The sequence below is a fragment of the Lotus japonicus genome, chromosome 5 (genome assembly GCF_012489685.1).
Source record: "Lotus japonicus ecotype B-129 chromosome 5, LjGifu_v1.2".
Classification (NCBI taxonomy): Eukaryota; Viridiplantae; Streptophyta; class Magnoliopsida; order Fabales; family Fabaceae; genus Lotus; species Lotus japonicus.
This window is the reverse complement of record NC_080045.1, coordinates 10,858,061-10,872,449: the sequence shown is the minus strand read 5'-3', so window position 1 is coordinate 10,872,449 and position 14,389 is coordinate 10,858,061. Positions and strand designations below refer to the sequence as shown.

At 36.5% G+C, this 14,389-nt stretch overlaps 2 protein-coding genes across 2 annotated transcripts; both read right to left on the bottom strand.

Moving 5' to 3' along the window:
* Positions 1 to 1,566: 1,566 nt before the first annotated feature.
* On the bottom strand, positions 1,567 to 4,551 carry LOC130721063 (uncharacterized). The gene is made up of 4 exons (XM_057571795.1): positions 4,177 to 4,551; positions 4,012 to 4,108; positions 2,220 to 2,279; positions 1,567 to 1,964 (listed from the first exon to the last, which is right to left on the bottom strand). The coding sequence occupies exons 1-4, from the start codon at positions 4,455 to 4,457 to the stop codon at positions 1,875 to 1,877; spliced, it is 528 nt and encodes a 175-aa protein (XP_057427778.1). The 5' UTR covers positions 4,458 to 4,551; the 3' UTR covers positions 1,567 to 1,874.
* A 2,831-nt stretch (positions 4,552 to 7,382) lies between these two features.
* LOC130718182 (glycosyltransferase BC10-like) lies at positions 7,383 to 14,389 on the bottom strand. Its single transcript, XM_057568697.1, has 11 exons — positions 14,050 to 14,389; positions 13,249 to 13,702; positions 11,934 to 12,032; positions 11,119 to 11,219; positions 10,956 to 11,027; positions 10,716 to 10,806; positions 9,439 to 9,519; positions 8,597 to 8,659; positions 8,388 to 8,510; positions 8,057 to 8,095; positions 7,383 to 7,938 (listed from the first exon to the last, which is right to left on the bottom strand). Exons 2-11 carry the CDS (start codon positions 13,639 to 13,641, stop codon positions 7,810 to 7,812), a joined length of 1,191 nt encoding a protein of 396 aa, XP_057424680.1. The 5' UTR covers positions 13,642 to 13,702; positions 14,050 to 14,389; the 3' UTR covers positions 7,383 to 7,809.

Below are 14,389 nucleotides of genomic sequence, written 5' to 3'. Positions count from 1 at the left end.
AACGTTTAAACGGGAGGGAACGTGAAGAACTAATCTTGTAATTAAATTAGGTGAGGGACTAAAATCATGGTTTTTATAAACGTCGGGGACTAAAGTTGCAATTAAACCAAAATCTTAACAAATGATTAAAGAACAAATCATCAATTCCTATACAAATATCTAGAAAATTTGACATTAAAAAACAACATTACAATTATCCAGAATTTTGTTACAAAATGGAGATGACAATGAGAAACTAGAGAAAGTTAAACATTAACTCATGAATATGATCTATTTAGACACATTGACCCATGGATCCATATATCTCGATCGGAAAAGAATTAATAGAACAACTCGTAATCGCAATGACCAAATTGTAAGAGCGGAGCTCTACCAACTAAGCTATATCCCCCGAGCCAAGTGTAACATGCAACAACGTGATTGGAGGCGAGGACAACAATAACATGCAAATCCACTAAATTCTTGGGTCTCGATGACGGAGAAGCAGGTGGCCGAAGGTTGGAGGATGGAGGCATAGAGGATATACTCATTGAGTTTGCGCTTTGAAGCCATGGGTGAGAGGTTGTGCTTTCAGACCCGAAGAAAATAAGGATCACTACGGAAACCCTAGAAGTGAAAATGAGCAAAGGGGGAGAGAGAAGTTACTTGAGTGAAGCGGTGAAGGGTGAGGGTGGAGGCGAGGGAGACAAATATATGAAAATAATCTTAATGATTTCTTGGTAGAATAAAATTGGTAATCTCAATGGACTTTGGACTTAGACCTATGCACATAAGTTTAAAGACTCTAAATCAAGATTGTATCTTTTTGTATCTTTTATAATTTCAAATAGCATCTTTTTATCTTTGTATATTTGTATCATATCACAGATGATTCCTTCCGAGTTTGGTATACGCTGGGTATATAAGTACACACTATAGGGGACACACCCCTGCTACACACGTCCTTCTAACCCTAATCCGTATTTCTTCTCCCACTTTACTGACTTAGGCGTTAGAGTGTCACACAGGTACCAACCTCCAATGCCTAGCTGTGATGGAATACAAGACGAAGTCCTTCTTGAAAGGAGCAGAGACCGAAGCATCCCTTCATGAACACCATTCGTTTTTAATCTGTTCACGTAACCTATTACCATATCTACTACCATGACATTAGCACCATTTATGGGAAACATTAAATCACATTCCCATTTATCTCACCATGAAAAACACAAGGCAACTAGCAAAATTGTACTCTGCCCCCAAAGTAGAGAACTCATCAATGGTCATGAACCGCTATGATTTTGGGAACACAATAATCACCATCTAAACCACAGGAAGTGAAAACTAAAATCATGCCAAGGACCAACTGTTTGGTGCCGTCCAACATGAAGAACAAAAGTGTCTCTTGTTTTTGTTATTAATATTCATTAAGTATAGAATCAAACTCATGTTATATTGTAACCAAGTTATATCATATTTCATTCTATCATGTTTACCAAACACAGACATATTATTTCATCCAAAACATGTGCTGTAAACAATCTAACTATCCAATATATCACATTAAAGTAGCATAAAAAATTCATAGAAACATTAGCATTCTTAAAGATGCAAGTAATTAAACATTGTCGGCAAAAGATATCTAGGAATTTGGTCTGAATATGCATATGAAACCTGAATCTAATTCTATTAAAACCAAATCCATGGTTGAGACAGTAAGCATATATCCAAAATGACTGTCTCAACTCTCAAGTTGCAGAAATTGAAGTTAACAACCATAAAGACAACTGGTTGATACATTCGAAACAGATTTGCTTTGTTGGATTTCTACCATTAGAACAATTTACCTAACTTGACTAAAGCCAAGACAAAAAGCTTTGCAAAACAACTTTAAATCAACTAGTGTTTGATATCTCATCAATGATATCAGCAATGACCTTGTCCATGTCCAAATCCTTCATTGGTTTGAAAGGACGCTTCATGTCCTGAAACAAAAATATAGGTCACGAACCACACTTGTTTCAGAGGACAACGTAAAATAATCAGAAAAAGAAAGAAATCATTTGCAGGTGGAGAAAGATATCTTCAAAAAAAGTGATATCCTGATATGTGATATGGGAGGCCAATAGTTAAAAACAAATCCCCATATAGCTCATGTACACATTGAAAACTGATTGATAATAAACAACTTAGCACACCAATTTCCAATTATTCATGCTTGATAAGAGTGTAGGAGTTACCAAGAGGCTAATGAACTTCTTGCCCCCTTCTTGACGTATTTCAAAGCAACCTCTTCTTGGCTGTTCATTGAAAAAAATATAGGTTAAAAGTTGAATCAATCAACCTGCTGACACCAATAACAGAGTACTTTGACAATAAAGACTGATAAAATAATACATCATATAAAACTCCATAACCATTGTCATCATAGAGAAATCATAAGCAACCTCTTGTCTGTTCATTGAAAAAAATAATAATAAATTGAATCAATCAATCAATCTGTTGACACCAATAACAAAGTGCTTAGACAATAATGACTAATAAAAAAGTGTTTGAACTATAGTGTGCAAGGTATGTATGCTTGACAAACATAACCGCCAACCATTTTGAAAGGAAAGAGCATAGAAAGCCAAACAAGTGCTTGAACTTTTACAAATAATGTGTGTAGCCGCATGGATACTTTATCAAATACCAAAACCGATACTTTATGTTTAATGGTGATTTTAGAGTCTATGAGTATATTTGTGAGACAAAAATCTGAAGTGTTTGTAATATTTAAGATATTAAAAACATTTGTATTAAAACAAAGCAACAGTATACAAAAGCTTTGTGAACTGACGGGGGAAGGACTCAGGAGTATACCTAAAATGAATCACATAAATTTTGTAAAGAAGTGTTGAAAGGAAGCTAACAGTTGGCTATTGCGTGATTGGGTAAGACGTGTGGATAACATGAATCAATTCAGGTTATGTATTCAGACTAGGTTTGTGATTTTTTAGTTTTCATGATACAGTGGTTTGATCTTCAACTAAAGATAAGTATTTAGCAGCTAGCTTGGCAACAAAACAAACACTTTGGTGGAGAAAAATAATAGAAAACATTAGAAAGAATCAAAAAGGAATTATCCAACTTCATTGTGACAGCAAATCAATCATTGTCATAGCAAAGCACATTTACATAAAGCATCACTTAGTTTGAAGTGTAGTTGAAGAAGGAGATGCTCAACTGGTTTTCTAAACTTTACAAAAGCAATAAGGAGATATTATAACCAAAGCACTACCAAGATGAAGATTTCAACATCTTAGAGAAGCATTGAAAGTTCAAGAACACTACATTCAGGAAGAGTATGTCGACAAATGTGCCGATAGCAGATATTGTCAATAGCGGAGAGTTATGCGTTTACTGATATAAATGCTAGTGAAGAGATGTGCTGATTAGTGAAGTGTTTAAGTGAGCAGTTGAGACTTTCTTTTATAGTTGTAACAATCACTAATCATTGTAGAAATTCATGTGTATGACATCCTAAACAGAAGTGAGAAATACCAAAAGAATCCACCAATGTAAATAGAGCCCAGGCTAGTTAATAGCGCGCCATACCGGCGCACAATAGTGCTATACCGGAGCACTCTGGGGGTTCACCGCTCCTCCACTATTCACCACTATTTGCAGCTATTGTCCGCTATAGCGCCGCAATAGCGCTTGAAATATTGGCTTGTTAATAGCGCGCCATAGCGGCACAATAGTGCTATAGCATACCGCCCTGGGAGTTCACCGCTACTTCACTATTCACCACTATTTGCACTTATTGTCCGCTATAGCCGCAATAGCGCTTGAAATATCATTTTTTGGGCTTGCCGCTACGCTACGTTATCCGCCATTAAAAACCCTGATAAAGCCTATCATATTCTACATTTCCTAGTGTCTTAGTTCCTATTCAATCTTTAGAATACCAACAACAACAAGAAGAAGAAGCTATTAAGCGAAACGCTACATAATTTCGACAAATAAAATCAATATCAAGACCTAGCATACCTTTTGGGGGTTCACTATGACAGTGACTCCACAAGCACTCTTCTCTAGTCCTTCCTTCACCAAAAGAGCTCTCGTCTTGAACGAGTTGCATTGCTTACTACAGAAATGCAAATAAACAGTTAGAAATGAACATTATCGAAAAATTAGGGGTAAGAAATGAAGTACCAATGCTCAACGACGATGGTTTTGTTGTCAGAAGCTTCTAGAACTTCTTCTCCAGAGGAATCACCTTCGGCTTCGGCTATTTCATCGGCTGCAACATTATCAACCACAACTGGTTTCTCCTCTTTCTCTTTTTTACCTTTACCTTTACCCTTAGCCTTCTTCACTGGAGGCGGAGCCACTGAACTCGCGGTGGCGGCGCGCTTCGTCGACGACCGTGTGACCCTCGCCGCCGGTGGTGGTGCCTCCGTTGCGGTGGGCTCAGCCTTGCGTTTGGGTGGCATGGTTGTTTGGTTGCAAAGCAAAACTCTCTCTCTCTCTTTGTCTCTTCGTTTCTCTCTTTCTCTCTCAGTGTTGCTGTGTCTATCTGTTTCCACTTGTTGGGAACAGATATTTATGCTTTTCGTTTTGGCTTTTCCCGCGCAGGGTAGAGGGTTTGAATGGACGGTGTAGATGTGTTCTGAGTTGGATGGACGGTCCTGATGAGATGACAAGGAAATGTTATGTTTGTGCGGTACAGTGAAGTCAAATGGGTAAAATAAAGGCTTAATTGCACTTTTCGTCCCTCATCTAGCACAGTTGTGCGATTTGGGTCCCTCATTTTTAAAACGAGCGATTTGAGTCCCAAATGTTTTTGCCATCAACAATTTTGGTCCTTCCGTTAGAATTCTGTCCAAATTTAACAGAAGTGAGTGATGTGGACCTCATTTAATGACATGGATGCTATGTATTCGCCATGTAATTGCCACGCAAGAAATAATAAAATATAATTAATATTAAAAGTTAAAAATCCAAAAAATTAAAATCCTTAAACACCCCCCACCATCTTTCCCATCAACGAATCTTCAGCCATCGGCCTTCCTCTAGCATCTTCTTCTTCTTCTTCCTTTTTTCTTCTCTTCTCTATGCCTTCAACCCCCATAACCATCCTCTGCCACCACCGTCTAGATCGAAGCTTTATCGTCGTGGGAGATCAAGTCATGGATAGCGTATTCGCGACCCTTCGCACCGAGTTCCACCGTCAAGGTCGAAGCATTATCATCGTTTGAATCCTCCTCATTTACCAACAGGGTGTCGCTCGATCGGCTCCATTGGGAAAATGAGCGAAAGAGAGAACGAGGTTATGGGAGCGGAGAATTTGTTGTTGGAGATCCAGATTTTCTTGAAGGAGGCTGAGTGGGAGAAGACCCATATCGATGAGGTGGAGGCTTGGGACGATGTTGTTGAAGTAGATCGGTGAAGGATCATTCTTAGCACTGAGCATTATACGCACATATGGTTTCGAATTCTAGTTTGCGTTATATTTTTATACTGAATTATATATATGTTTGATAGCTTCTGTTGCTGGAACAATTTTGTATTGGTAATTGGATTGAAACATTTTCTGGAACTTATATTGTCGTTTATGAATTATGAGATGGATCCATGATTACTTGATAAAATTTCCTCGGGTGAAATTGTGAATGGGGGTGCTTGGTGGTGGTGGTCTCTGAAGAAAAAAAGAAGGTGAAGAGGCAATGTGGTGGTGATCTCTGCCTCTCTAGAGTTGAAGGGGGATGGAGTTGGAGGTGGGTTTAGACTTTAGAGTGAGGGGAAGAAGAAGAGTGTGATGTGGAATTTATTTTTTTTGAAAATGAAATGTATATTATTAATGAAAGTGATGTGGAATTTATTTTAAAGAATTAAATAAAATTAAAATTTTAAGTGGTAATAAAATATTAATATAGATGCCACATCACCTATTTCTGTCAAATTTGTACGGAACTCTAACGGAAGGACTAAAGTTGTTGACCGTAAAAACATCTGCGACACAAATCGCTCGTTTTAAAAGTGAGGGACCCAAATCGCACAATCGCGATAGATAAGGGATGAAAAGTGCAATTAAGCCTAAAATAAAATGAACTCAAAGGATAAAAGAAAAAGCTGTCCATGATCATTTTTTTAATATGTATAGAAGTTGTGTTGTTCAATGCTCCACGTATTGTATTTGTAGTTTATAATAAACCACATGTATTTTTGGTACACGAGGGGGTTAGACCAAATGTAGAGACAAATTCGAGTACAATATGATTATTGTGGATGATAAAACTCGATTAGGTAAGAGTGTGTTTGTATTATAATATGACTACTATGGACTATAAAACTCGATCCGGTAAAAGTGTGTTTGCATTGCATTAAACTTGAACGGGCATCGTAACTAAACATCAACAGTTACGAAGGATGGTTTTGTTTTAAAATAGCTATTTCGGTGGTGTTTCAACTTTGCAACTATGTCGTCAGTGTAGCATAAGGCCAATTTCTAAAATATGATAAAATAGATTAATGTGATACTCCACTCTCCATCCAATAAGATGGTGCTCTGGCTTTCAACCCTCCCTTGTTGTATCAATGTCAAATTCATAAGTCCCACCAAGATTTTCTGCAACTTCTACACCCCATGTCGTCTTGCAAGGGTTCTAGTCTAGTAGTGGCATAGCTAGGGCCACAAACACCGGGAACTTGTGAAGCTTTCTCAGCTTCGTTGAAATATCGTCGGTCAAGCATCACCATCTCCGCCAAGCTCCAAATAGCCAGCAAAATGTTATCGAACATAAAAAGATCTAATTAATTTTCAATTTTTTTATTGTTAAAAAAGTAACATAAAGCGGGAAAATCTTTCAAACACGTAAAACTAAGCATGTTAAAGTGTAACTAATTTCATATTGGTCGACATTAGGTAGCACCAAAATTTAATGGTAAGCACTACTTTTTTACAAAGTAGTAAGTGAAGATTGAAAACATGAAAAATCCACAAGTTTTTGCTGCACTTTCAATATGTGTTTATAATCTTTTCGTGCACTATCAATGTAAACTAATGCACTCATCAGTATAAATTGTTTAGTTTACACAGACATTTAATTGTATTCTATCAATTCAAAAAAATTATTTCTATTTTAACTAAAATTAAAAACAAATGTAATTGTTTCAACTAATTGTGATGGACTGTTATTAAACTGTTTAACACCGAAATGCATCACAATTAAACTAATTTCGATATTTAATACAATTTTCATCTTCATATTTACTTATATACCAAACTGGCCTTCGATTGTATAAAAATAATCAAATACGGCATGCTCAAAATAAATCTTTTTCCAAAACCATCATATAAAACCACCGATTTGTAAATCTAAAAAACAAAAGAGACAAACTCAGCAAAATTCTCTGCATGACTGCTGAACCATCACCGAAGTTATATTTAATGCATGGCTGCATAAAATTTTCAATTCTATTACAGTGATAAATAACAGTTAGCTTCCACTGTCAAAATCAAGACCAAACCTCATCCCTCCCTTTCTAGTCTCTATCAAGGATATCAAAATTTTCCATCCTTCAGAAGAATCTGTGATGATTCCAATATTATAAATAAGAAATCAAAATGGGAAGATCAAATTATCCAACCAGACAAGCTCAGCAGTTTCATTAAGCCCCAGAAAAGGAAACCTCGACTAAACCCGCTTCTGTTTCTTCCTGAGAAATTTATCCAGCTGCTTTAGGGAACCTCCCAAAATTAAAGGTTCTGTCATATGTGCAAGACGTTGAGGCTGGGGATCACATGGTTGATTCACCAAAGAATGATATAGTGTACTAAATATTTCAGAATGTTGTATAATTAGAGTAAATTTGTATCAATTTATCCTGAGTTTCTGGCAAAAACTTCCGGGCGAATAGATAACAAGAACGTCTTGAGCCGTTTAGTATGCAAGGTGTAATCACCACTGTTCTCTGCAAGGCATAATGAAAATGAAAACCAAATATTAATGCATTACTTCAACAGAAACAGAAGCAATTATCATAACATGGAGGACCTTTGAACCTAAAATAGATGAAGGAGATCCTATACCTTTGCATCGCTTGTATAATGTGGACTTTCATCAATGTACTGCAATGAATAAATCATTTCATTAAATAGAATAAATACTGTTTTAGAACCTTGTCAATTAACAAGAGAAAGACAAGACAAGGAAGTAACTCAGTAATTTTTTTTTGTTTGGACGTCAATGACTTGGTATGTCAGCTATGTACTGTAGGGTTTAATTCATTGAAGTATTGAACAATACACTATATATATGTTTGTGTGTGTGTGTTATGTATATGAAACAATTTCCTTAGATGATTCAACATAATGAATACAAAAGCATCTAAAGGGAATGAGAGTAAAAATTGCTACGTACTGCTATTTTTTTCATGAGTTTGTAAGTAATATCATGGGCTCTGAATGACCTCGGATGCCATTTTCTTTCAGACCAATCAACATATGTTACCGACCAATTTGCAATTCCACCTGGATCCAGCATCTAAACGTACACTAAATGAGTTAGCAGGGAGAAAAAGAGAGATGTCTATCATTGCACAACAAAAAAGAACAGATTGGTGCACTGACATTAAAAAAGGTTGGCAAGTAATGCTCATCAGCATAGCAATTGCGTCCTCCCTCCATATTTGGCTGGGAATTTAAATCATGAACAGTAGAAATTTGTCAGAGAAGCTATCTAGAAGATTCCTTACTTTCCAAGAACTGTTAAAAATAGCATTAACAGAAGACAGTAAAATACTAAGTCTGGAAACAAAGAAAGAAACCATTATTTTTTTACTTGGTCAGTAAAAAAATAAAATAATATAAGATAAATGTTAGTCATTATTAGGAAATGTTAATTCAAAAATTTATAAAAGCTCATACATGCTGCAGCAAGTACACTACTGACGATGTTTCTGAATAAAAAATTATTGCAAACTTCTATACTTCTAATATATGCATTTCTTAACAGTGAAAGAAAAAAGAGAATTGCATACATGAGGGTAAGTAATCACATATGAGCAAAAGAAAGAACAAAACCAGAAGAACAGAACCTGTAGTCTATGATAGAAATAACATTTTCAAGCTACTTTAAGTGCAGCAAATCCGTAACAAATGTAATCATTTAATAATTTCCAGCAAACCTACTTGTGTGTAGGCTAGTTACTAACTTTTTATATCCTGCTCTAACAAGTTATTTCGCTATTTTTTTGACAGTGGGGGGGAGTAAGTTAAAATTTAATTTTTAAGAGACAGAAGACAAAAAATGTAAATCAAAATAATGGATTAGAGTAGTTCACAAATCATACACAAACTTACCTACACTAACATTCTTAACAAAGGTAACAGGAATAATACAGAATGCATCACCAAACAATCCATCCGATTAAGAAACAAAAAAGTAATAGTGATACTTAGTGATGTCATACCCTGCAATGATGCTTAAATTTTGTAAAATATAGACTGTCTGCCATAATTATGATAGCATGCTGCCGTTTCATTGAGAACCACTGCATTAGAAACAAGATCCAAATCAGCTGCATGTCAGAAAAGCTATCATTGATTTCCTACATGTCTGAACTTGTAATAACAAAGCTGTAATTCATCCAGATCACTACTTTGATGAATGGTTCTATAAATTAGAGGGAGATGAATGAGCAAACGAAATAACACTCTGAAAGTCAACCAAGTGAGATAACACTTTCCCAGTGGGTGTTGTAAGTCAGCTTATGTCCTCCCCGTCTCAAACGTCAGGAAGCACTAATTCGCATCGTTAAGTTTTTGAAGAAAGCTTTGGGAGAAGGTATTGTATATAAAATATAAGGATCATGGACACATGTGAGCAGAGCCCTTTTTGAATACTGACTAGGCGGGATCCCTTATGGATAGAAAATCTACCATAGGCTATTGTGTATTTTTGAGAGAAAAATTGATATCATGGAAAAGTAAAAAGCAAAATGTGGTGGCACAACCAATTGCAGAAGCTAAATACCGAGCTATGGCTCAAAATACTTGTTGACATTTGTGGGTAGGACAGATTCTAGTCAAGATGGGAGTTGAGAGTACATCTTTGATGAAACTGTGGTGTGATAACTGGGATTCAATACATATCTCTTCAAATTATGGCTTCCATGAAATGACAAAATATATTGAGGTGGATTGTCACTGTATCCAGGAGAAGCTTCAACAGCGCCTCATCTCCAGTTCCTATGTTACCATAAGTGACCAACTTGCAGATGTATTTTTACAAAGACTTCGAGTGGGGTGCGTAATGGTTTCATTTGTAATAAGGTGGACATGATTAGCATCTATCCTCGAGCTTGAGGGGGAGTATTAAGAGTTTGGATTATGATTTAGACTTATAGATTATTGAGTGTATACTTGACCCGTATGTACTAGTATCTCGTACTTTGTACTTTACTCTTAACCTAGTATTATATATATTAGAGAGACAACACCTAGCAAGGCATCCCATTACAGTTCTCTCTGTCTCTCTTCTTTTAATTCTTTTCCATCTTTACAAATATTTAAACCCCATAGTTTCAATAAGGTACCATATCAAAATGAGAATGTATGACATGGTGAAAATCAAATAACCGCTGTCAGGCTAAGTGAAAGGGATAGGAGAGTTGAAGAGTGATCTGAATCAAACACTGCAATTAAGTGGAAGCTTAAATTTTACTGTACAGGTAGATAACATCCATACCTGAGAACCCTTTCGGAAATCCTTCTTTTCTACTTCAGGCAACATATGTTCTATATACCTGCCATTTCCATGAGGACCATGATCCACATAGCTTTTTTTGAGAAAAGGCAAGGGGGAAAATAGAGACAGATTAGACCAAATTGCCATCCAATAAATCTGCAGCATAGAATTTTCATGAAAGGAAAAAGTTTCTAGAATTTCTTCAACTAATTTGTAGAAGCCTATTTAATAATTACTTACCTGTCAATAAAGCTGACATCTGTTAATAATAAGTAGTTGTAAACAAATTCAAAGCGGCGCACAGGTATACAACTGAAGCACAAGTGAACAGAAAATCAACTTTCAATCCCACAAACAAACTTTCGAGTTAACAGCAAAAAGAAGAATCAGACAACAAAAATACCTATCAGACAACAAGACAAAATGTTGGTTATCAGGGTCTAACAGTGCATTCGCCAAAAGTCTCCTTTCTGCCTCAACCATAGAAGTCATTCCCCACGCTACCTGAAAGAAATTGAAAACCAGTTGGAACAAACTACTATAAAACAGATTGCATGGCTTTGGGAAAAGTGGATACATGTGATACATGTTAAGTACCAGATAATCATAAGAATAAAAGAAAGTCTGCTTATTTTATCCAGTGTTCACAATGACCTTATTGTTCCGGTTCCCATTAGAAATAGATTTTATTACACTCTCATCTTATCAACGAAGTTCACCATTATATTCTTTGTGTAAATAGAAATTAAATGTCTCATATGATCAATAGTTCTCCTTGCTAAGTGATTGTCAAAGGGGTAGTTTTGTGGTAGCTAGTAGAAAAACAATGTCAAAAATAGCATTAAATTTTAATGTAGAGAAGGGGAAGTAAAGCCCTAGTGCCTTGCTCGGTTGAGTGAAAGAAAATAGAAGGTAGTGACGAGGGCAACCACTTGGGTAGGGTGGGGTGCCTTTTTGCCTGGGCAAAGAAGTTGTTCCTTCTCTGATTACTTTTCTTTCCTTTATCATTATACATTGGCTGCAATTTTCCTTTGTAATCAAAGCTTATTCCCTGAAATTTCCTATCAGTTCTATAACACATTCAGTTCTGGTCACGTTAATTAAAATTATACTTCAAATTATATAAACTGAGCACATCTTTAATCATCCTTAAGAACTTGAAAATGTCATATAAACAGTTTGTATATATATATTCAAATCATGAGCTATACCCCATACCGGTTCACTGTGGATGTCTCGGCCAACAAAATAGGGGCTGACATGAACTGGTTTTTCCCTTGATGCATGTACATATACAGTGAATTTGCCCTCGTGGCCCTGCATTTCATTATAAGAGGAGTCCAAATAAATACAAAGTAACATATCTCACATTCAAAGGGAAAGGAATTGCACTTGGTAATTACATCCAGCACAACAAGCATTGATATTTTAATAGAAGGAGAATATTATGCCACTCGTAAATCATGGTATTCACTCTGGTGCTGCAGGAAAGGAACAAGTTTAGAGCAGTTCTCAAATTACTGTAGCAAAAACAGAAGGACAATAGCAGAAGCAGATCGAAAATAAAAGAGAAACTAAGATAAGCTACACTGCCTCGAGGCCAAAACCTCCCAGAATTTCCTTCACAAATTTGAAACTCCCTCTCGCCCAGCTCCCTCCATCATATTTCCACCTCTCTCCCTTCCTATATCCTTCTCCATTATCATGCTACCCAGTGTCAGTTGTGTTAGACTCCTTCCTTTCCCTCCTAACAGACTTCTGTAACACGTTTCCATTCCTGCCCATTCCTTCCCTGCCTCTCTTCTTTCTCTAGTAAACATGCATTGAGGCACATATGCCCAACAAAATTTCAGCAAATGAGGTACCAAAATATGGTTAGTAAAGGGCTGAAATGTTGGAAGGGCGTTACTAAATACTCATAATGTCCCTCAGGAGTTCGAAAGGTTGCTTTGTAATGTCCGACTTCATGCAGATTTGATGATAGCCACACTTTCAGATCAAAATTGCAAATAATTCTTTCAGATCATAATGATCATGACCAAAATGAGAAAGGAGAAACCATTGACTTTGCATCCCCACAGAAAGGACAAAAATAAATATCCACAAATTCTTACTTCGTAATAATCAAATGTCGCCTACATTTTTAAATGCTAATCAAATAAAGGTTTAATAGTTTATCTTCCACAACTTTGCATGTGATTCGTCAACAGAAATTGTTGTTTCCTTCATAATGCCTTTTTCTGTAAAAATCTAAATAAATCTCCAACCATAAATAACTGGAAATAAAATCGGACTCTATCCACCACTCCTCCATTTATATTCCCAAAACCCAATCTGGGAGTAACAGTCAAATGACTGTAACTTAAACAGGATGACATGACTCAAACTAGTTCCTATCAAGAACACTGATGTACGTAGCTATATTTGCAGAAGCAGAAAACAACTTAAAGAACCCAAGATACATGTTGTAGAATCAAATTATAAATAAAACAAGAAAGCAGAGTTTATGGTAAATGTAATAGGAATGCCATACCTGAAAGAACACATGCCACAGCTTCTCAAAAGGTAATGAACCCGGAGTCAAAAACAAAAAAGCAACTTTAGGGATTTTGGATTGGACAGCATAATACTTCAAAACTTCATTAATAACAATCCTAGATTCTCTCTCTGCATCAGATATTTCCCGGGAATGCGCCTCCGGTGGCAGATCAATGGTACTACCGCCGCAGCCTTGAGAGTTAAAGAAATTGCATGTTGAGGAGGGACTCCGGGGCGGATAAATAAAAGCTACAACCAGAAAAATGCAGACTATAGAGAGCAAAACAATAATCCAAGTGGGCCTCTTTAAATGCGACCGGTTTCTCGATCCAACCATGATCAGAATATTTCTTATAAACTGCGGCCATGCAAATTCTTTCTCCTTCATTTAAGTTCCACACACCCCAGCAGCAGCCGCAGCTTCCCCATTTACATTCTACAATGTCTCGCTGCCAACAGACATTCATACGTAATCAAAAACACAAACAATAAAAAAAACAAGAACAACATAGTCATAATAAGTACAGTACTACTTCAAGTTTCAACTACCAAGAACCAAAAATGAAACAAACCACACACGTGCACAATGCTTCAGGAACCAGTAACATGTTTCTTAAACCGCAAAACAAGAAACATATATAACAACTCTCAATTCTTTTCTCCTCAGCAACAACTCAACAAACACAACACAGATCTTAATCTTAAACAGAACAAAGATCTCACTACTTCTATGCCTGTCTTTCATAATCGTGTAGATCTTCAAATATTCGTATGAGATGAATGGATGAATGAGTACCTGCGGTGAATCCAATGCAATGATCTGAGGGAAGATGCTCCCAGCGAGAAGGGGAAATTGAAGAGAAACCAGAATCGAAGGCAAAAATTCAAAAAACGAAGGTTGTAGAAGTTTTAAGAGTGTGGATTCAAGGAAGAGAGGAACGAATGAGATTGGGCTAGAGAGGCGAAATCGTCATCGTTCATCCATCGAGAATGTCAACGGTGGTTTTGTTTTGTTCTTGCTGGCTGCGCCTGCTAGTGCGTGGTTAGATCGGAAGCTCAGATTTGCAAAGCCAAATGGACAGCGTTGATTCCGGTGTTGTTGTTGTTGTAATTAACTAAAATCATATATTAATTAA